This window comes from Fusarium subglutinans, assembly GCF_013396075.1.
Source record: "Fusarium subglutinans strain NRRL 66333 chromosome Unknown NRRL66333_c0000037, whole genome shotgun sequence".
In the NCBI taxonomy this organism is placed as follows: Eukaryota; Fungi; Ascomycota; class Sordariomycetes; order Hypocreales; family Nectriaceae; genus Fusarium; species Fusarium subglutinans.
Window position 1 is genome coordinate 50442 of NW_023502100.1, and position 22624 is coordinate 73065.

Here is a 22624-nt window from a genome sequence, read left to right on the forward strand (position 1 = left end):
TCAATTAGCACAGGGGTGACGTAGAATTGTGGGGGATTCTCAGCGAGATAAGAAGTATACGGCGGGTGCGGATGTTGCTTGGGCGGACTCACCGAGACCGTTGAAGGCCGATCCAACGCCGATTGTCGTGCCATGTTGTACAGTGAAATTGCTCAGAATTGAGCATGTAAAAGGGATAGTGGCCTGATATATAGAGATTAGAGGCATCAAATAGAACAGTCACTTGCAAAGACCCTGAAATACTGCGTACAATTTAGTGAATGTTTACCCCCAATGGAGGGGCTAGAATACAGCCCGCGGGGTTCGACATCGGAGGTTGTACCTGATGCACCACCAAGTTCCAACCACAGCTCATGTATTTGTCTATTTCAGGGCGTGCCCTGCGTGTTAGTGAAGGGCGTTTTGGACAATGCGATGGTCTTGTACTGCGAAAAGCAATTTATTTATCGTATTCTCAAATTCGAATATCGCTCTAATCATAATTTTCATGTACCAACTCCAACTCCAACTCTAAAGCACAGCCTCCCATTCTTTTACTTCCTCACCACATCGTCGTATGCAGGTGGTGCATCCTTCTCAACATGTCGTTGGTTGATGGCATCCAACTCGTAGACGCCATTGTTAGGCTCTTCATGAAAGTCCCTTGTTTCACGAACATTCTGACTCGAGCTGCTACCAATCATGCCAATCTTTTGTGCTCCTGACTTGACCATGGCAACACCCGCTTGTCGTCTCTCAGCTCGCTGATAATCTCTCTCTGCTCGCTGTTCGGCTCGGAGTTGCATGCGCTCAACACGCTGCATCTTTTTCTGATATCGACGCTCCGTCTTGCGTTGGTAGCATGAAGATCGACCAGTGTTCATGGCCATGTAATCGGGGTTGGGGCCCATAAGTTGAGGTTGTTGGACGAGATAGGCTTGTTGCTTCCGACTTCCACAGCACCCACTTGAGCGAGGCTGCTTGGAGGAGTCTGTAGCGCTCATTATAGCGCTGATTGTAAGACCGATGAGACCCATGATGAGTGTAATTGAGGATGAAGAGTATTGTGCGATTGAGTGTGTTGTTTGACTATAAAGTCTGGTATGTAGGGTAGTTGTGTCTTGTGTGTATTAGAGTTATGTGATGTCTGTTGGATGATGAGAATGTTCTTCTTCCTACGACTATCCATGGCTTCTTATAACTTTTAAGATGTTGCTCCCTCTCAATTGAAGCCATTCCCGAATTGTCGATTCATTCGATATTCCATGGCGCAGCTTCTAATGCGAATGCGCAGCAACCGCTGACGTACTAACACATCGAATGAATCTCCAAACAGGGCTTAGCGTCACTGTCGTGATGATTGTCACAACCAATCTGGCCTAGGGGAGGAAAGAAAACATAAAACCTTAACCCTAAGTAATAAAAATATTTAGGTAAATTTAGCCTAAGTTAAGCGGGATTTTTGATGAGTTTATTTTGGCACCCTAGATCAAGGTCCGGTGTTTTCTTGCTCCCCGAAGGCTGGCGTCGCTTATCTCCTACGTAGTATTCGCACTCGCTTCTGGGAAGCCGATCTGCCGTTTTCCTCAATCGGAATGCGACCATGTTATATCACTTTGCTCGTGTATCATGACATAGGATGATTTTGATGGTCAAGATTTCAGATCGAAGAAGGGCACTACCGGTAATCACTCATCTTAGAGGGGTATATTGGAAGGTTATGAACGTAAACACGTTCAGATGGTCATCATTCATTCTATCGCAGTCTATGCAGTCAGTCTACTCTATAAACGCATTTTATCAATCATAAACATGAAATCGTCATCGTTCAAATGATCGGGAAAGTTCCCAATACGCTCTAAGCAGCGCAATCCCTCCAACTTGTGTCTCAACAGTCCGGCCACGGCCCCGTTCATTGGGGTCCTGCCTTTTCATCTTCACCTCTCGAGCTGAATGTCTTCCGCCGCGATGTACAAGATCTTCCCCAACACTGTCCATAACATGCTGGTCAGACTTCGGCCTCGATGGTGACCAGTGTCCTGTACCTGGAGTCCATCGGTGAAGGCCACCCCAAGTTTCGTCATCAGGCGTTCCTTGGTTCCGGTAGTCGGTTGCGTTCTCTGCAGCGTGGTCGATACCGTCGGTATCCAGTGTTGGGAGAGCACCATAGATGCCAGCTCCCCACCACATGCCAAAGAGTCCATCATCATTGCGAGTCTTCAGAGCTGCATGTGCATTGTGTTTGACCCAGCCCAGGTACGACTGGCATGCATCTGCGTGAATGCCTTTCACGCGTCGGTATCCACGGGGGTCGATCGTTCTGCCTTGCTTGGCGACTAGAGGTTCAAGAGGGCTGCAGAATGCTGTGAAGTGATGGAAGAAGATGCCCTTGAAAGTCTGGCCGTCCTGGGAGCAGGTGCTACTAGCATCGCACTGCTCTTCCAGGATGCCTCCTCGGCCCAGTCCATACCATGGAGGCAACTGGCCGGGACCCAAATGTTTCAGGTCATCGACGGGCTTATTCTCTTTCAGATTCCATCCCGTAGCTCTGATGACGGACTGGATCAGACGATGCCCGTCTTCCAGATACGATGCGCTTCCGCTGACGGACCAGAGACCTCGTTGGCCCGTTAGCAAGACACCTTGGTTGTACGTGTACACCATCTCGTCTCGAAGATCGCACTTCGTGTTACCGGGTTTGGTACTATCGATGTGATATCCGTCCACAAATAGACCCAGGGAGTTGGTCATGTTGACATCGATGAGCCACTTGTACCCTCGCATGGCGGCCTCCAGATGTGCAGGGTCGTTACCCGGGAATACAGCACTGTTCAGCCATGGCGCAGTGAAGTTGTCACCAGGAAAGTGCTCGTACATGGAGATCGAGGCGGCCACCCATAGCTCATTCGTGATGGCGTTTTTGTACGGGTTCAAGCGAGGGTTCCATACCATGCCTCCATTGCAGAACTTTGTCTCCCATCCGTGAGTTGCCAGGTTCCAGAAGATGCGAGAGCGGTGCGCAAAAGATGAGAACCAGTTGTAGCCCTGCCACGGCATAGATTCGATGACTTCTCTCAGATTACTTCTCTCGGAAATCCCCTTGGATTTTATCTTGGGGTAGTGAAGATCAGCGTGAGTTCTCACGAATTTGATGGCCTCGATCCAGCCAAGAGTGACCCATAATATGTCGTCGTAAGCCTGCGTCAAATGTAAATAAGACGAAAAGCTTCGTTTCTCGCAGGAGTCGACTTACCTGGCCTCTGATTGACAGCACATCTTGTCCAAAGTACGAGCCCACAAGCTGCGCATAGAAAGTCGCGATGATGTTCTCTTTCACCCTCCAATCATCAATACCAGCGAGGTCGACCGAATCGATAGCTTTAGACAAAGTGGTGAGCATTCCAGCCACGACTGTTCCTGCGACAGCAGCAGTCCAGTCTATGGCAGATGGCCATGTTGCGTAGTCCGGTTCAAAGAAGTGGTCTTGAAGAGCTGAAAGAGCACTGAGAGCATCCTCAAGAATCTGGCTGTCTGCTGGAGGCGAATCAGAAGGCTTGGAGGAGAAGGTCAAAAATGTATCAGGAAGAGGACGGCAGTTGGTAGGTGGCGCGTTGTAGAGAACGGGGCAGTACTCTTTGTGAGCGCCCTCACGGCTGGGTGCAGCTGATGTGGGCTGGATGAAGATGAGCAAGCCAGCGATACCAGCGATGATTTTGAGCCAGGCCATGGCAGCTACAATAGGTGGTGATTCGGGCACCTAGAAGCAAGATTTTGAGTTTTTTTCGGCGGTAGACGGGGAAAAAATAATCCTCTAGTGAAGCCTCGTAATGCTCATGAAATAGAGCTGCCCATCTCATGAACTGTGGCTATGCGATTTCGGAGTAGATCAAGAATGAGATAAGCTAAGTATGTTCAGAAAGGCCAATGCAGTCTCACGAGGAGAAGGAAGAACCGAGTAAAATATGTGTAAGGAGAATCGAAAGAAGGAAAAAGTGAAAAAGACGCAGGAACTCGAGACGATGTCAAGTCCAGATTAAAGCAATGGAAGTTAAGGTATCTCGAGGTACATATCAGACAGAGACTGACACTGACAGTGCAACACAACGGACGATCTGCCCCACCACGGTGCTAAAATACTCAGTCTATAAGATCCTTTAAATCTATACTAGCCTCGGGGAGCAAGAAAATACTGGACCTCAATCTAGGGTGTCAAAATAAACTTATCAAAGATCCCCTAAACTTAGGCTAAATTTGTATTGCTTAGGGTTAAGGTTTTATATTTCTTTTCTCCCCTAGACTAGATTACACTAAGTTTACCTAAGGCTTTTTGTCGCTTAGGATAGAGGTCTTCCTCACTTCTCATAATGCAAGATAAGAGTTTGATGTGTGATTATAATCACAGTGCCACAAGATAATATGACTACAGTGATTGATATACTCAACCTGAGATGCAGTCTTCAGTCTTTAATACCTACCTAATTAGGTAGCCATGCCTCAGTAAGATCCAGTTGGTTCTGAACCTTTACATATCAAACTCTAGGTTAAGCTCATGCAAGAAAACGTCCTGTAACCTAAAACTTGACGCGCGCTGTGCACCTGCAGCATCGTTAACCCAAAACGGCCCCGCGATGGAAGACAGGGCTTTTGGTTCGACAGTTGGGCTCATCCAATCACATCACGCGCTCAGGGCCTTAGCGGTTCTAAACAGCGTGAATTGAATCCCAACCTCGAGTGGCTGGTAACAGTTGCGGGAGTGGGTCTCGAGGCGCTTTGTTTACTTTCGCCCAAAAACAGTCAAGACCCCGGCCTCTTGTTTCCCGTCTCTAAACACACACAGCTTCATAGGTGCATACTTCAGCAGGCCTCTCTTTCTCTCCACCAAAACATTGTCACTTTTCTATTCCTACATCTTCATATTAGGCATCTTCTCTTCTTCCACGTCGCGTCCTGCCTAACAGATGTATCCCACATACAAGTCGACATAGCATTGACTTCTTCTCAAACCCCTGACCAAACGAACACGCCGTTTTCCCATAACTATACGCGCCACGGGTGCTATAGCATCCTCGCCTAACATCGTCTAATTTCCAAGCTCTTCACCAAATACAAATACACGCCCACAGCGCGTGAGAAGGAGCAATGGAGGTCGACGCCGCAAGCAGATATCGATCCCGCATTCTTAGAGAAATGAAAGCAAACCGCGACAACCCTTTCAACTCACCACCCTCATCAACTGGCTCTCACGGCACCGTCAGCCCTACGCTGTCTTCAGTCTTCTCCGACCCCGACGGCGAGTCCACAAGAAGACTTAACGAGGATATTGCTCGTGTCACTGCACCTCGCAACCTCCCCGTCAACTGGGAGGCTGCCCATCGCAAGTGGCCCGAGTTCTTTGGCATGCCCAAGACCCGCGAGGTGCCTGTTTACGACGATAACACTGACACTCGGCCTATGAGTGCCGAGTCAAAGGAGAACAAGCCTCCTGCCTCTGGAATCAAGTTCGCCATTGACGACATCACACAAGACACCTGGCAAGGTTCCGCTAGAACGCGTGCTGAGATGCAGCCTCGCGTTGATAACGAGTCCGACCTGTCTTCGATCCTCTCCAAGTCTCCTAACCGAGCCCTTTCTTACCACTCTTGGAAGAAGAACACACATAACCCTAGTCCATTGTCCAAGGTCCACCAGCGAACCTCATCCGAATCAATGGCCGCACAAGAACAACAACGGCGAGAGACCATCTCCGAGGCATTTGACCGTCTACGCAGCAGTGCAAAGAGCCCCGAGCTTCGAGATCAAAATCAGCAAAACAAGTCTTCACCACACATGTCTTCAGCCAAGTCCAGCTTGACCGCTGTTCCTCCTTCACCCGCCTCTATTGCCAGCCCTTCACACAACGAAAGCAATGCTCGCTCCTTCTTCATGCCCGACATCTCACATCTTGGTGACTTTGTCGATGGCACTCTTCGATTCAGTGGCTCAATGCGCAATGGTGTTCCCATTTTCGTCAAGAATGGCAGAGTCCATGACCGTTATGAGAAGCCATCGCTTTCTGCCCATGCCGAAGTTGATGAAGTTGAGGTGCCAGAAGATGAGGAGAAGATATTTGTTTCCATGGATATGATCCGCGAAGAAATCATCTCTCTCCAAGAGCACTATGACAAAGTCCACGAGTTTGCTGAGGACCTGCAGCTACAGGTTCAGCAATTGGAGGCGCAACTCAAGTCACAAAAGTCGTATAGCGATGACTATGATTCTACTCGGGCCAACGAGAAACTGATGGCTCAAAAGAACCGTAAGTCCCCAATCATGGTATTTTAAGCGCGCTACTGACTCATTTTAGGTCTGGAAGTTGAGGTTTCCACTCTCCAATCTCGCTTGGAGCAAGCCTCGCGCAAGATCAGCTTGAATGAGATTGAAAACGACTCTTTGGCTCAAGAACGGGACCGCGCAGTGAGGAAGCTGCAGGAGGCTTGTGAGGATATCAACAAGCTCACTCGCAAGCTGAGCACGAAACAGAAGGAATTGGAGACAACACACAAGCAGCTCGAGTCAACGGAGCAAATTCGTAATGAGAACGACACCCTGCGACGAGACCTCATGTCTCTGAAACACGGCCGTGATTCGTTGGACCTTGAGAACAAGTCACTCTCTGCTGCCAATGATACTCTACGAAAGGAGCATGAGACTATGAAGGAGGAGATTGAGTCCCTTCGATCCGACAACAATACAGTCAGGCGTGAAAACCAGTCCTTGATTGGCGAGAACCGTTCACTACGAAGCACAAACAAAACTCTCACAGATGAGAACGAGGAGCTCCGCGAAAACCTTGACGGACTGCAGCATGAGCTTGACGCAGCGAGGGAAGAGGTTGAAGCGCTTCAGCAAGAACTCCAGAATGTGTCTCAGGAAAAGTCCACGCTAGGCGAGGATAACGCAAGCCTGGTGCGACACAACGAAAAGTACTTTGAGGAGAACAAGGTTCTTCGACGCGAGAATTCGGGCTTTGAGCGTAGCATTCATGATCTTCACGACCAGAATGTGAAACTCAAGGATGAGGTTGACTTCCTCAAGCAACAGTTGGAGTCTTTCCGCCCAGTTCCCAAGGAGGACTTTTCTGCCCGTCTCGATGACGAGACAGAGGAGAACATGACCTCGGCCTTCTTCATTCCTGATATCACCATCAACAGCAACACTGGCGACGTCGATACTGCCGAGAACGCCCAAGCTACTGAGACCAAGGAGATTACCGAGCCACTCGAGGATAGCGGCAGATTGCCAACAATTCCTGATCTCACCGAAGAGGAGACTCGTACACATACTAAGCGTGACATCACGGCCCAAAGTGAGACCAGGCATTCCCAGAGCAAGAGCAAGACCTCTAAGTCTGGCAATCAACAAAAGGTTGCTTTCTCGATCCCTGGCAAGTCTTCTAAGAAGAGCAGCTCCAATGTCGCAAATCAGGGCAGCAAGCGCCGAACCACTGCCGACTCCAAGAGACGTAGCTCCATGAAGGGCATTGCAACATATGATATGGACACTTTGGAGGACAACGATGAGACTACTGGCCTACAATCAGTTGAGAACGCTACACAGGACAACTCGACCCAGCTGAGCATCGTGCCCAAAACGCGTAAGGAGGCCAAGGGTACCGAGCAGAAGCAGTCGAATACTCAGAATACTACAGTGCAGAGTGAGAGGTCACAACACAGTCGATCTCACTCCCGATCGTTGCGCAAGCAGATCACGACCGACATCACCTCTGCTAGCATCAAGAGCGTTGACAAGGATACGTGTCCTGTCCTCTCCCGTGATGCCAAGAGAGTGCTTGATGACCTATGCGAGCATGAATGCCGTAACTGCACTGTCTGCAGCCGGATCACATCCCATCGTAACATCTTCACTTCCGCCGATATTGCCGCCGGTAAGAAGCGTGTTACTGTTCCCCGACCAGTCCCTGTCACCGATCGTGACTTGTCGGTAGAGGACCCTACCATGCGGCCTACTCAACACCCAGGACATGCTCTTGCTGTGGTTATCAAGGGCTTGGAGGATGAATCCCATCACCTCCAGCTTGAGCTCACCCGCATTCAGGCGCAGTACAATGGTCGCGATAAAGCCTTGGGTCGCCGTGAGCGTCTCAACCTTGCTGAGACCATCCGCACACTTCTCAAGCGACTTGAGGCAAAGAACGATCAGATCTACAGTCTCTATGATGTCCTTGAGGGTCAGAAGGCCGCCGGCCAGGCTATGTCAGAGGAGGAGATTGAAATGACTGTTCTAAACATCACAGGCATGACCGTCCGCGATGTCACTAGTAACAGTGAACTTACCTGGGAGGGTGTTCCTGAGTTGTAAGCAATTGTTGGCATGATATGAAGCGTTTTGAAGTTGCAGAATTTGAAATCAATCATGGAAAAAGGCGTTTTTGGCCACACAAAGGACTTTGGGACCAGAAGTATTGACCATCGCGGGTTAGATGGCATTACACGAGGAGTTTGGAATTATCAGGGCCTTTCTATCAGTGTATTGCGTTTTTGTACAAACACGTATGACTCGCTAGTCTTTGGTGAGAATGAGTATGAAAGCATTTTTGAGTTGAATCACTTAAGACTACATCACATTGCACACTTTTTAGATCAATCTTTTAACAGCCGCAGTGAAGTTGAACAGAAAAGGTAGGTATCCTTGATTCAGGTCTTTAACAAGCAAGAAGAAATTACATCCGTTTTTGCACACCATCCCAGAAATAAACAAGTACTTGTATCTACTCTTCATCATCCTCTTCGTCGTCGCTGTCAGCAGCGCCGTTCTCACCGTCCATCTCCTCGTCTTCATCTTCGTCCTCATCACCTTCACTGTCATCCTCCACTTGATCTTCCAAATCAGCCTTCTCATCCTGTCGTCTCTTGCGGTCGTCCTCTCTCCTGGCCTCTTCAAGCAACTTGACACGTCCAGCACGAGCCTTTCGCTGTCCCACGACATAAGCACCAAGAGGTGTCTTGGCGAGGTCAAAGTCACGCAAGAAAGCCTCAACCTGAGTGCGGTCTCTGGGAGCGAAGTCGACCTTTGCACGCTTCTCCTCAATGAACTTGCCGTTGGCCTCAAGCTTCTGCACCAGGAGAATGACTTGGCTAGCGAGCTTGACGTTCTTGTTGCCCGTGTTCTTATTGCGGGCTTGCTTGAGCCAGCGCTTGAGCTGGATGACGGCGGGGAGAGCGAGCTCGGGGAAGGCAATGCTTGTGGCCCACAGGAAGAAGTACTCGCCAAGAAGCTCAACGAGTTGCTCACCAACACCGTCTTGGAAGACGCGGGTTCGGAGGTATGACTTGGGGGCCTTGTAAGATGTGGCGAAATCGAAGGGCTTGAGGGAGGCGGCCTTGGGGGCCTTCTTCATCTCAGCGGAAGTAAGGACCTCGAGAAGGGGAGAGGCGAGAGGGATGTAAGTTCCGGTGGCGCGGGAGAGTCGGAGTAGGGAGCGGATTAGGTGGAAGCGGAAGGGGAAGTAGATGGCGGTGGGGATGAGACGCATGGCTCCGAGCGTGACCTGAACAAGGGGGTAGATGAGGAGCTTGAGTTGGCTCTCCTTTCCAGCCTCGGCCTCCTTCAAGGGACTGCAGTGCTCGGCGAGAACACAGGACCAGAAGTCGAGGGAGTGTGTGTACTGCCAGTTGTAGACGATTCGGAACGCATCGTTCTTGTTGTGTACGATACTGTTTCGTAGGTGAATAGCGAGTTGTCGGATGAAGGAGAAAGCAGTTGTATAGCCAACTGACTGATCAATCCCCCAAAGCTCAGCAGCAGAGTTCTTCATGAGGTTAATGCCCTGGAGGGTGTTGGCATTTGTGACACGGCAGCCCTGGATAAGACCTTGGTAAACAGCCTTGAGAACTGTCTCGCGAATACCCTTGTCACCGATAACAACCAGACGTCGCAGGACGAGGAACGCTGTAAGCTTTGTCGTCTCGGAACTGGCAGGCTGAGCCCAGAAATTGACGACGGATTTGGCGAGAGCCTTGACGAGCTTCTTGAAGGAGAGGAGGTAAGGGAGAATAGGGGTGATAGATGAGAGTGTGAGCTTGAGGGTCTTGTCGTCGGATAGAGTGCTCAAGAGGTGCATGATAGACGAGGTGTATGTCTTGAGCAGCAGAGACAAGGTGTGGAACTTTCTTGACTCGGTCTGGACGTGGACCTTGCCAGAGGCTGACTCCTTGACGGGGAGGTGGTGGTTCATAACCGTGGGGATCTCCTTGAGGGCGAGGAGGAGAATATCGTTGAAGACCTCGGGGCTGTTGATAGCATATCGCTGCTGAGTCTCCCCATCATCGTCCTCGTTCAAGTGCGCAGCGCATCGGAAAGCCAGAACAACCTGTCGGGCCGCCCGTAGAGACTTCTTCTCGGCCATGGCCTTCCTCCACGAAGCGACAATCTCGCGGGTCAACTCGTTCCCTGGCGCGACAGCCTCAGCCTTGGCCTCCTTCTCCTTCTTCCGCTTCTTCTTGGGCTGCTCCTCTTCTTGTTCTGACTCGTCGTCGCCACTAAGCGCATCTACCTCTGCGAGGTCGGCGTTGTCGTCAAAGTCGAGAGCCTCGGGGTCGTTCTCCTTGAGGAACTTGTAGAATTCGGGATCATTCTCGGCGAGCTTCTCCATGGTCTCCTTGCTCATGCCAACGTCGTCCTCGGCGTCGTCGCCGTCATTGTCGTCGCTGTCGGCCGCGATGGGCTGCGCACCAATTGAGTCGTCAGAGTCGCTGGCTTCGTTATCCTCGGCGGCGGCACCGTTCCTCTTTCGCTTTCCAAGCTTGCCGGCCTTGTTATCCTTGCTGTCGATGATATCGTCGAAACCGCCCGAGAAGAACTCATCGACACTCATATCGTTGACCTTCTTGCCCTTGGCGCTGGGCTTCTTGACCTCTCCGTCTGCTCCATCCTTGGAGCCCTTGAGAAACTCAGCATCTTTTGACTTTCTAGCCTTCTTCTTATCCTGCATCTGATAGCGTTGCTTGATTTTGGCGCCTGCTTTCCGCTTGTCGAGAACACCTGTGAGATGTCTCTTCTCAAACTTCTTGGTCGCCTTGAGGTTCTTCTTGCCTGGCGCCATCTTGAAAAACTATGAAGCGCCTCGGCTGGTGAAGAATTCAAGTTTGGGTATTGGGTGGTTTTTGCTTGCAGTTTTTAGATGGGTCTCGTAGAGGCTCTCGCAACCAAACCAAAAACCAAAAATTTTGCTGCACGCTTATCGATAAGAGACACTGGACATAAACGACAGGCGGTGTAGATATTCTGCCGCTCACCTACGTAAACTTGTAGGCATCCCACTTGACCTCTACCTATCTTACTGCGCTGTATGCTACTATTTAGTTATAGGCATTGATCAAGCCAATGCCTCTTTCACAATGATTCCAAGACAAGGCTATGCGCCGACTCCTCATAGCTATGTACCAAATACAAGTCTTTCAGCCAGTATAAATCTCGATGAGGTATACTTCATCTTACTTTCCATTGTGTATAACCGTAGCTAACCGCCAAGAGTAGGAAGTCAAGCTCACCAACACTCGTGCCGAGCGCGACCTGCAAGAATCCCTCGCCGAACTCTTCAGCATTATTATAACTCTCGATGAACTCGAAAAGGCCTTTTTGAAAGATGCTGTCCCTGAAGCAGAGTATACCGAGATCTGCGAGCGATCGCTGAGGCAGTATAAGGCGCTGCTGGCTGACGAGACGATTGCGAGGGAGTTTGGAGATCTCGAAGATTTCAAGGCCAAGTGGGATGTATGACACTCTAAAACATCCCAAAGCTCCTATTAACTCAGGGCTAACAACTACATAGCTCGAAGCTCCTCGCGCGACCGAGCGCATTCGTGTAGGAATGCCCTCAACGACCATCGATCGAGCCCCCTCGGCACAAACTCCCGCCCCCGCCGCAGCCAACAACACAAGCGGTGTTCTCATTCTCGAAGCCACCCAAGAATTCATCACTTTTCTCGATGCCGTTAAGCTCGGTCTCCTCTCCAAGGATCAACTGCACCCTCTTCTTTCCGACGTTATCCAATCGGTGAACCGTGTCACAGACAAAGACTTTGAGAACCGCGGCAAGATCGTCCAGTGGCTCATCACCCTTAACCAGATGAGGGCGACTGATGAGTTGAGTGAGAGCCAGGCGCGCGAGCTGGAGCTGGATATTCAGCAGGCGTACCAGGGATTTAGGAGGACGTTGACATGATAAGTTGTGACATGATGCTTTTGTATATATTCTTGTTTTGAGCGAAGATGCTTGCGCCCATGCCTGTCCGCATGGTTATTAGAAGTGGTGTGCTTTCTCTATATACCCACAGCGATCATCCTCATGATGCATGGTCCATTACACCAGGAACGTCCAAAAGCTGGGATAGACGAATTCCGACTCGAAGATCCTTCTGACCTGTTCCAGCACGAATCTCTCGACTTTGCCTACGTTCTTCAAGCTCTGCTTTCCGCCAACCCGTTCTCCAATCTCGCTCTCCACGCGAATCTCTTGTAGAAGCCCCCCAAATCGTGGTTTGTGATGATCATTATTGGGATCTGCTGTAGAAGTGCTTGAACCCCCCTCTTCTTTAGTATCGTCAGGGCCGACAGCTGCGAGCGCATCATCTGGGCCGAGGAAACAAAAGTGTACTCGCTTGCGAATATGCGCCAATACTCCCACGCCATCAAACGTCAAGCCTGTAATATTGAGTTTTAGAGGTATACCCACAAAACTTGGCATGGGATAGTCGAGTAAGATCTCCGCAGTGAGGTTCAAGCGTATATCGCCGTTGTAGCGTATCCTAAAGACAGCTTGCACGTCCTCAACCCGAGGTTCTCTCGGCCGCCGTGCTGCTTCTTCCTCCTCTTCTCCCTCCTCTTCATCGTCGTCTACAATCGCCGAGCCGCCAAGATGTGTGTCCCTCGTTGGCGGCCGCGACGCCTCCACTGACGTAGGGGCCAGCGTAGAGACGCTTCCCTTCTCACGCAGGCTCTGCAGCGGGTCAAGGCTGGACTTGAAGTTATCCACAGAAGTCAGGCTGCTTTGCGATGGGTTCCGTGTGTGACTTGGGGCTCCCCATTCGCGTGCTGGTGTTCCCGGGACGCTCATCCAGTTAGTATGATGCGCACTTGCAACAGCGGCCAAAGGTGTATGTGTGCCTGTTCCAAGATGACTCTGGAAATAACCCAATCCCGATCCTCCTAGGATTCCTGGAGTTGAAGTTCCCAGGAACGGACTTCCCAGATCATGACCCATCATCTCATTCCTCAATACCTCGCTTCTCAACCCACCACCTCTCCTCGTTGAACCTCCCCACGGTGTAGGCCCTGGCCTCATCCTTGTTGGCTCTGGGGGAGGAGGAGGAGGCGATGGCTCTTCTTCGCTGTCCTCTTCATCATCGTCCAAATCCTCTTCGTAGAAATCAGGTAGAGGATCTGTAATGTCCTTGAGCTCAAGCTGTGGAGGAATGGTACCAAAGTCGAAACCGTGGACATTTACTGAGCGAATGAATTTTGGTAACGGAACTGTCTGGAATTTCTCGTGGACGAATTCCCGTATGCGCTCAGCGAGGGCGTCGCCATCGGGACCGCTAGTGAGGGTCTCCCAATTCAGGTCAATCGACATTATCTTATGTCTTGGTTGTTGTTGATGTCAAAATCGAGTGCACTTTGGGTATGAGACTAGGAAGTGGATGAGATGACGGACGGAGCTGAGCTGAGCTGAGCTGAGCTCCCTCCTAGGGCCTGATATGACAGGTTTCAGTGGCTTACAGGTGCTATAGGTCTGAGACGACGCCCTGAACCTATCTTAGTACACAGTGGGGTCCAAGCCGACATCATCACTCGAGCTATCTACCGAGGTTGACAGCCATTGAACTCAACATTTCACAAGGGGCATACGACAGTAGCCATACTCTATTGATTTATGCATGTCTTGTATTATCCACATCATGCAAAGCCTCCTGAGTTGTAAGCAAGACCATCCTTTCCCTGTCCCCTTGAATGACTGCTCTGGTAAATGATCCCTATAACAACGCTGATGCTTGCTTATACATATAACAAAAACACAATTCTTTTACGTTTATGCCGGCCGTTGCGAAACATGCGTCTTTGTCTTCGTTTATCTCATTCGCATCACACATAAAAAACAACTCGTACGCTCAGCGGAGCAACTCGGGCTCTTCGAACCTAGCGCGCCCATAGTAATGCGGATACTGAGGGTTGTTGAATAGATGCCAGCAGTTGGGCGCTTGCAAGATGTACCTTGATCACAAGTAAGTCAGTATACGAACACCTATACCCATCCTTCCTTGTACATACCTGGCCATTGCCTCTCGGAAACGGGACTTGTATTCCTTGGGACTGGTTACGGTAGGTCGATTGCGACCACCACCTGCGAATCCACGGTCCTTGATCCAACTCTCGAGCTTCTTGTCCCAAGTGTAGGTCCGGATACAATCAATGATGCCAACCACGAGTTCCTTGCGAGCTTCGTCAACGGCAATCATGAGTGAATAGTCCATTACATTCTGTCTTGCCAAAAACAATGTATCGTTCCAGACGGAAGCGCGCAAGAGCTTCTTGGAGTGCTCTCGTGCAAAGAGGGGTGACTCGTAAATGTACTCAACCATGTTTTCGTCAAGCAGAACCTCATTTTGTTCTCCCGTTGACTGGATCTTACGATTTCGCATTGAACCTTTGAGGTCAAAGATTCTTGTTGCTGACCGGTCATAAAAGAGGTTTTCAGTGATAAGGAGATCCAGCTTGATGTCAGTTCCTGTTGCAGGGTTCTTGATGAACACCTGGAAGAAGCCCAACATCTTTGCGATGACAGATGGGAGGTCATGAAACAGTGCCTCGGCCATAATGTTGAAGTATCCAGGCGCAAATCGCAGGAAGGCCGAAGTCTCGATAGGTGAGAGTGACTGGGGATTGTTAGTTGATCTTGGCCCGAAGCGAGAATCTACACAAACTTACCTTGAGAACAAGGCGATCATCCAACGTCTTCAAGAAAACGGACTTGGTCTTGCCTCCCTTCGAATCCCACTTCAGGCATCGCGAAAGAGACTCGACAATCCGTTCTGCGACACCGCACTTCCTCCTGAGCGCATCGAACTGCTCTGCATAGAAGATCTTGCAGGTCATGGTAGCAGAGCCTTCTCGGAATTGGTACTTAAGATGGGTCCCTGTGACGCGAAGAAGACTCTTTTCCATGTCCGTTTCTGACACCATCCAGTCGGTACCATCAGAAGGCAGTGACTTGGGCTCGGTATCCCCGCCGCCCTCAACTTCGCGCTGCATAACCTCCTGTGCTTCTCGTCGAATGTTCGCCAGCTTGCCTTTGTAATCGTCACTGTTGAGAGCGAGTGCAATGACTGAGCTTGGCTCATCCTCTCGCACGATGATGTCCGAATCAACAAAAATATGGTCGCTGGGATTGACCGGATATTCGAGTTGGTGCCAGCCGCTTGCACCTCGTTCAGCCCAGAAGTTGGTGAGATACTTCATCAAGCTGGTCTTTTGGTGCTTGGGCAATTCCAGTGGAATGTCACTTGCATCAACGGAGTCAGCAATCTCTTTGATGTCGTGCAAGTACTCATCTGGCACCGAGTGTTCGAGATCAGTGGTACGTTCTTCGTCATCTGAGAATGTCTGGCTGGTATTTGCAATGGTGTGGTCGTCATTCTCTTCCTTTTCTTCCTTCTCCGTTACATCTTCTCCTTCTCCATGATCTACCTTGTCTCCGCGCTCTTGACATGGCTCTTCACCTCCCACTTGTTGGCTTGGGTTTCCGTGCTGTTGTTCCTCTATGCTCGCAGGTGGCTCAGCAGGAGTCAATGGCTCAATTACTGACTCTGGCTTATGATGCGAATCCGACCTTCGTGAAGCAATGCTGCCAGCGCGTTTACTGGCTTCGCGTTCAGCAATACTCTCCGATGGAGGGCTTGGTTCGTCAAAAGCGTCGTTCACATCGTCGTATACCTCAACGATTGCTTTTGTGGTTGTTCTCGGAAGCATGGCTCGAGGTTGGCGCATGCTCGCAGCGCGCTTCTTGCGGTCCCGAATACGCTCTTTCTCGAATTCGCGACTGAGCTGCTCAAAGTGTCTCGCCAGTGTGGAAACCTTCGACTCTCTCTTCTTATGCACGAATCGCGGAATTCCTGACGCAGTCGCTTTGCCTCTATCCTTCAGATTTCTCAATCCTAGGCGATCTGAGAGCTTCTTATCCACTCTGATCGACCCCTCGGTTGTTGACTCGGACCCCGTGCTGTCAGGAGGATTTGTCTTAGTTTCCTTGATGCCAAGACCCTTGCCGATCCCTGACTGAGTTCTAGACAGTGTACGAACGGGGTGGGATGTTGCTCTAACCATTGGAGGCGAGACCGCTTGCCCAGACTTACGAGAAGGTCCACGCTCGTTTGTGGGAGTAGGGATCGCAGATGGACCTGCTTGATAGCCCTGTTCTCGCCTCACCTGGTCAATTCTATCTGATAGTGATGGAGCGGGCGAAGGTAGTGCTTCAAGAGGAGATGGCAATGGCTCGGTGGGCTCGGTAGACTCTGCTCCAGGTTCAGCGCGCTCATTTGCCTCATTTTTTTCAGTGATCTTAGTAGGTTCAAGGGGCACCAAGTCGAAAGCCCCGCCCGATGCCTTTGGTGTTTGTTCAGGGTCGGCAATGGGAGTCTCTTGATTGTCTTGATTATGGGCTTCTTGGGCTTCCGGTGCCTCGTCGCCTTGAGAAAGCTCAGGAGGAGGATGAGTTGGTGTTGAGGGGCTGCGCGCCAGATCCAATGGTTCGACTCTTTCAATGGCTCCTTCTGCAGGGATCTCAACTTTACCATCTTCATCGGGAACGTCCTTATCATCGACAGGTTTTGATGAAGCGACACTAGCCTCCATACTGGTGTTGTCGGTGTAGTCCGTTGGTTGAGTGCTCTTCCCTTCTTCCTCCGTAAAAGTTTGAGACGGCCGCTCTTCGCTATCAACCGTTGAAGGCGTACCTTCGTTAGACACTAGCGACTCCTTTGACTCGTTGTCTGTGAACATCTTCTTCAACTGCATGATGGTTAACTGGCGCATATCCTTGTCGCTGAGGAAATCAGCTTCAAATTTGGTAAATGCTTGATCCCATTCCCCAGCTTTCTCGAGCATCTCTCGGACGATACTGTTGAAAGGAACCACTTCGTAGTACTTCGAGTTGACGTAAATATCTTGCAGCCTCTTGACGATGGTTGGGAGATCCTCTTTGGCTTTAGCAGTCAATCGATCGACTTCAGATTTGCACAGGTCCGCCTTATCGGGCAAGACACTGTCAATTCTGATACACATTAGCCTCGATCTGACTGAGGCCATGAACTTGGCCCATCTTTCTTCCATTCTGACAAAGATCTCATTCTTAAGCTTCAAATCATTGGTTACTTTCCAGGTGATTCTTGCTCGTGGCACAACGATTTCCAATAGATCGATGGGATCCCAATGAATGCGAATTCTTGCATCTTCAAGACTGAAATACCGAACGTGGTCCCGGTGGTGGTCATGGGGACATTCATGCATGCCTTTCATCTTCAGTCCCCGGCCCCAGAAGAGAAGCTCCAAGTATTTGCCGAATGAGTATTTGTAGGTGGCTTCCGACATAGGTCTCTCTTCGGTATCCTTCTTACAAATCTTGCAATAAGTCCACATTGTAATGCCATCATAGTCTGCCAAAGCAGAGTTGTTTGGCAAATTCTCAACAAAAACTGTGATTCGAAATTGGTCATGCACATAGGTCCTATGGTGTTCCAGCATCCTGCGTTCGCAACCATTGGAAGTACAGACTTGGTTCATTGTGTAGGCAAGATCTTCAACGTACTGACCCAAGGTGCAATCAGGATCCATACCAGTGTCAATATGCTGCTCATCGTAAAAGTTGATGGCGACCAAAGAAGGCTCAGTACATGGAATCTTCGTCTCCGTGCAGACAACAGAGTAGAGGACGACAATGTTCTGATGAGAGTACGGATCGAAGAGATCGAGATTGCCCTGGATGTAGGTCTCCCACTGACGAGTTTGGGTTTGATAATTGTATAAAGCCTTGTCGTACTCTGCATCGTGAACAGCTCGAAGGATCTCCATAATCTGTCGTGGCGCCTTCTGGCCAATCGCTTCGACCATTTCGGGTTTGATGAGTTGGAATTTCTGAGGTTCCAATTTCTCTGAGTCTGTTTCTTCATAGTAATCGTGGTTACGCAATCTACGCAAGTAGAGCAATCTTCTCTCTTGCTCGCGCGTCTTCATCAAAAGGTAGGGTTGTGTGAACTTGACATAGGGCGAAGCAGAGAGAATCTTGGTTTCGTACTTAGCCACCATGTCACTATAGTAAGTCGGCATAGGGATATCGTCTGGAACTTGACTGACTTGATCCTCAGCAACAGGATCGGGCTGCTCCTGAAGAGACATGAGACGTGTGCGTTCTTGGGTCAACTGGCCTGACTGGTTCAATGAGCCTGTGTCGTCGGTTTCAGTAATACTAGCGCTGTCCGCGGTTGTTTGAGAGGGAGGTTCGCTATCTCCTGGCGGGTGATTTACCACAACAGCTGGGCCCTCTCTCGAGTTGTCAACGCTATTGACACTCATAGATCTTGCGCTATCGCCATGGAGCTGCATAGAGTTTGTCATGGAATCTCCGCCTTCTGGAAGTTCGATCGACTCATCTCTCAGAAGGCTCGATTCAAGCTTCAGATTGTAGACAACATAAACCATAAACTCCATAATATGCTTCACCTTTGAGAGCACTGTGCTGTTGGCACCCCTCAGCGCAATCGTGCAGCCAAGCTCAGGAGTACAACCGGACAAGAAGATGTATGACTTTTTGCGACCCGGGTAGTCATTATTCACGAATGTCCGAACCTCGAAGCTAGCACAGCGTCCAATCTGGACGGGCAACGCCAACATGTCAAGAGACGATATAATGTCTGTTTCAGCACATCGTGCAACTGCTTCAATAACCGTGTGCTTAACATTGTAGGCCACTGAAATGTTTGCGTCGGACAGATACTGCAACGCCACACCGGAGATGCTCTTTTCAGCGAGAAGCACTTGAGGGCGGAGATTCGTGATTCGCTGGACCACAACCCGTAGAAATTCTTTTTCTTGCTCGATGACAGGTTGCAAGCTCATAAAGTGCTGTTGATGTCGTTGGTACTCAATGGGAAAAGTGACAAGCATTACTCGTGGATTGGTAATCCTGCGAGGCATACTCTTGAGGGCCAGGTTCTTGGTGAAAACTACACCAGAGATGTAGGCTGTGTCACCCGGCTTGCCTCCTGGAATTCTCTTCAACTTGACATAGTGTCGAATGTCCATGTCTTCTCCCTTAGCGACGTCTGGGTCAACGTCATCTGTTGCTCGCAACAGGATGGGAACAAGAGCCTTTTGCCACGCTGGGGGATTCGAAATCTCTGCATCGTCTAGTAGCTGGTGTAGCAATTTATCAACGTGTCTCAAACTGGACGAGTTGAGCTCGACTTTAGGGGCCTTCTTGTGTTGCAGGGAGTCACTCCTAGTGATCTGGTTTGCACTTTGATGAGGTGTGTCCAATGAGAAGAGCAGTTCTGAGGACTGAGAAGGACCCTTGAATACGGCGGACTTTGGGCGTGGTGATGGCAAGTGATGCATACTGCCACTAACATTGCTAGTGTTCCGTCGCCTTGGTGGCCGACGATATCCGCCCAGACTTCCAGGCAGCTCATCGAGACCACCTCTACTCACGAAGCTCATACCGCTGATGCTCTTTTCGCCTGCCCTATGGCGATACTTTCTATTAGCATTTACGTATGGTGTAAGTTCTGACTTGTCGTCACCAAGGCTTCCGGGTTGCAAGTCGCCTGTCATTGTGGTAAACAGGCTCATTTGTTCATCTTCACTTGACTCATCGGACATGTAGTCGGCAAGCTCCGGGTCGATGATATTATCGTCGTGGAAGGCAGGAAACTTTGGCTTCTTAGCGCTCTCATCATCAATGCCACGTCTGAAAGGTGCTCTCTCTTCAGGTGCAGGTTTAAAACGGTTTAGGAAGCCAGCATGTTTGGAGTGATGTCGTTTATGGCCTGCAGAAGAATGTGGCCTTGCATTTAGTGATTTAAGAGATCGTGAAGAGCCTGGCCTGCTCAATTGTGGCGCATCGATCTCCAGAATGGCTGCAGTCCGAGATTCTCCAAGGCGGCGGGTTGCAGGTATAGCCATCATTGGTGTCGTCACAGGTCTTGATACAGGTCTCGAGTCTTCTGATCCCTCGGAGGCAACTCCAGATTCGTTATCTCTTGGCTTAGATTGGCTCGCGTTGCTAAGGCTCTTCGCATGATTTGCGCCAAAGAATCTTGGCATGAACGATTGTTCATCCCCAGAGTCCTCTGAACCACTTCCGTCGAATCGTCTGGTGATTACTTCAAGACATCGCTTACAAACGCGTAGCGAACCTTGCACACCGAACTTCTCGCCTGAGATTACAGTGGTACACTTTGAATCAAAGATGCAGCCGCAGGTTCTGCAATGGTGTTTTCTCCTGAATGCGCTGAACGGCGTCTGACAGAGGAAACACTCCTTGACAGTATCATCTTTCATCCAGAATTCCTTGCTCAAAACCTGCTTGCGCATGCGAGTGAGCTGTGCATTCACCTGTTCAGAGGCTTCTTCACTACTCGTGACAGTGCCGGGAATTCTGAAATCGCCCGAAGCCATCTTTTGTGGTTTTGGATTATTAGAGAAGGAATCGTGGCAAACAGAATCATGAGCAGATGTGCTGACGCGGCTAGGCTCAGCGGTTCCCCTGTCCAGTGAGGAATCTCTCGAGTTTTGGCCTCCAGGGGATCTCGACCGGCTGATTCGATCGATAACGGCAGGCTTCCTTCTTACACTATCGGGTGACAGTAAAGATGAGGTGACTGAAGGGCTACGAAGACCTCGGGTCTGCAGTGAAGATGTACGGTGGTGTGTACTCCTGGGACTTGTCGGACTTTTGATACTTTCGTCGATACTGGAGGTATCCTCACGCTTAGACCTGGGCGGCAGCTTACCATCCTTCATGTCGTACAGACTAGCCGATGATTCAGTCGTCGTTAGATGCGCTTGCAAATCTGCTCGGCTGCTGATACTCTTTCGGCTCGATCCGACGCCGCCACTGTCCTCAGTGCGGACGGTGGTATGACTAGGATCTCTGTGTACCGTAACAGGGGCGATCGTAGGGTCAGCAGCGATAGAGCTGGGTGCTTTTTTAGAAAAGCTTTGACGGTTCGTAGGGTTGGACTTCTGGTTAGACATCAGGCTGATACTCGATGGCTTAGATGACTGTGCTTGCGGTCGAGGTTCGATAGTGCCGCCACTTTGACTTGTAGATGCCCCATCGTTAGGTATGACCTGAGACGAGGAAGTGGACAGTGAGGCGCCGGTGTCGACTCGACTGAGCGAGCCGATGGAGGCCTTCGAGCCATGATTGGCAACAATCGAGGTTCTTTTGGAGGGAGGCTCTGACCTTTCTCCCAATGTTTGCTCCTGGGGTGATTTGGAGGCGCCCCCGCCACCTACAGCCTCCCTCAAACGACTATAGAGTCCACTGAAGCCTTGTTGGACTAGGTCTCCTGCTATTCCTTTGTTTTCTGAGGTTGGTGCTGCTACAGGGGGCGGTGCGAAGTCGTTAAAGGTGGTAAGGGAATCACACTGGCTAGCGGATGTGTGTATCTTGTCTAGGGCATGAGCAAGTTGCCCTGTAGAAATCGAGTTGATAGAATCGCGGCGGTTACGGATGGGAGAGCTTGTCGATGCCATGGAGCCGGATCTGGGCCGTGACATGTTGAGAGCGTGGATATTCTGAGAATGGACTGGCAGACCCAGCGTATAAAAACTCGAAGCGACTTGGGTAATGAAGTTGGAGGTCGGTATGCGGACGCACGGCGATCGTCAACAGAAAGACCTTAGAAGTCTAAGACTCAATGCATGTGACGGTTGTCCGCTTCGAGTTGCTCAAGCAAACGCAGCAACCACAGTTCGAGAGTTAGATATCAACAACATGGTGATCCGACGAACTTTAAAGGAATGGGTAAGCACTTCGTTGACGGATGGAGAATGGAGGATGGAAGCGGCGAGTGGTGCGGAGAAGTCCAGGTAGATCTTCAGGGTTTCGCTGATCGGTGAAGCTGTTGTGGATAGACGAGAATGCAAGAAAGGTTGGGGTCTCTCTCGTATTGGAAAAGACAAAACGGAGCGGGCTAAGGTTAAGGTAGGTAGTTCAGACAGGCTCTAATGGCGGATAGGGCAAGAGACAGGAAGCAAAATGACGAAAGAGCATCAGCTGGATGCTGCGGCGCAGGAGGAATATGCTGTCCCGCACAGCTAATCACTGCTGTACGTGGTGAAGATCCCAACGTCGAGAACAACCTTTGGGCATCTGAAATGGGTGTTTGAATGCGTGATGGCGTCAGACCCTTGCAAGGCAGCCGAAGCCTGAAGCCAGGGCCCCTCGGGGAGGAAGAAAACATTGGACTTTGACATAGGGTGCCAAAATAACCACAGCGAAAGGCGTACTAAATTTAGACTAGGCTATCTAATTACTTTTGTCATCTACCATCAAGGGCTGGGTTTTCTTTCCTCCCCTAGCCTCGACTGT

General features: G+C 50.2%; 7 protein-coding genes across 7 annotated transcripts; 2 read left to right on the forward strand and 5 right to left on the reverse strand.

The window, feature by feature from the left end:
* Nucleotides 1-533: 533 nt before the first annotated feature.
* Nucleotides 534-1016, reverse strand: FSUBG_4167 (uncharacterized protein; the record flags this gene model as incomplete). The annotated part of the gene is made up of 1 exon (XM_036682127.1): nt 534-1016. One exon carries the CDS (start codon nt 1014-1016, stop codon nt 534-536), a length of 483 nt encoding a protein of 160 aa, XP_036540302.1.
* Nucleotides 1017-1800: 784 nt separating this feature from the next.
* On the reverse strand, nt 1801-3706 carry FSUBG_4168 (glycosyl hydrolase; the record flags this gene model as incomplete). Its single annotated transcript, XM_036682128.1, has 2 exons — nt 1801-3177; nt 3233-3706. The coding sequence occupies 2 exons, from the start codon at nt 3704-3706 to the stop codon at nt 1801-1803; spliced, it is 1851 nt and encodes a 616-aa protein (XP_036540303.1).
* Nucleotides 3707-5118: 1412 nt separating this feature from the next.
* On the forward strand, nt 5119-8337 carry FSUBG_4169 (rho coiled-coil associated kinase alpha; the record flags this gene model as incomplete). The annotated part of the gene is made up of 2 exons (XM_036682129.1): nt 5119-6274; nt 6323-8337. The coding sequence occupies 2 exons, from the start codon at nt 5119-5121 to the stop codon at nt 8335-8337; spliced, it is 3171 nt and encodes a 1056-aa protein (XP_036540304.1).
* Nucleotides 8338-8746: 409 nt separating this feature from the next.
* On the reverse strand, nt 8747-11080 carry FSUBG_4170 (nucleolar complex 2; the record flags this gene model as incomplete). Its single annotated transcript, XM_036682131.1, has 1 exon — nt 8747-11080. One exon carries the CDS (start codon nt 11078-11080, stop codon nt 8747-8749), a length of 2334 nt encoding a protein of 777 aa, XP_036540305.1.
* A 295-nt stretch (nt 11081-11375) lies between these two features.
* Nucleotides 11376-12202, forward strand: FSUBG_4171 (VPS28-like protein; the record flags this gene model as incomplete). Its single annotated transcript, XM_036682132.1, has 3 exons — nt 11376-11459; nt 11515-11751; nt 11810-12202. The coding sequence occupies 3 exons, from the start codon at nt 11376-11378 to the stop codon at nt 12200-12202; spliced, it is 714 nt and encodes a 237-aa protein (XP_036540306.1).
* A 138-nt stretch (nt 12203-12340) lies between these two features.
* FSUBG_4172 (phosphatidylinositol 4-phosphate 5-kinase) lies at nt 12341-13609 on the reverse strand (the record flags this gene model as incomplete). The annotated part of the gene is made up of 1 exon (XM_036682133.1): nt 12341-13609. One exon carries the CDS (start codon nt 13607-13609, stop codon nt 12341-12343), a length of 1269 nt encoding a protein of 422 aa, XP_036540307.1.
* Nucleotides 13610-14144: 535 nt separating this feature from the next.
* On the reverse strand, nt 14145-21810 carry FSUBG_4173 (1-phosphatidylinositol-3-phosphate 5-kinase; the record flags this gene model as incomplete). Its single annotated transcript, XM_036682134.1, has 3 exons — nt 14145-14247; nt 14305-14909; nt 14962-21810. The coding sequence occupies 3 exons, from the start codon at nt 21808-21810 to the stop codon at nt 14145-14147; spliced, it is 7557 nt and encodes a 2518-aa protein (XP_036540308.1).
* Nucleotides 21811-22624: the final 814 nt, after the last annotated feature.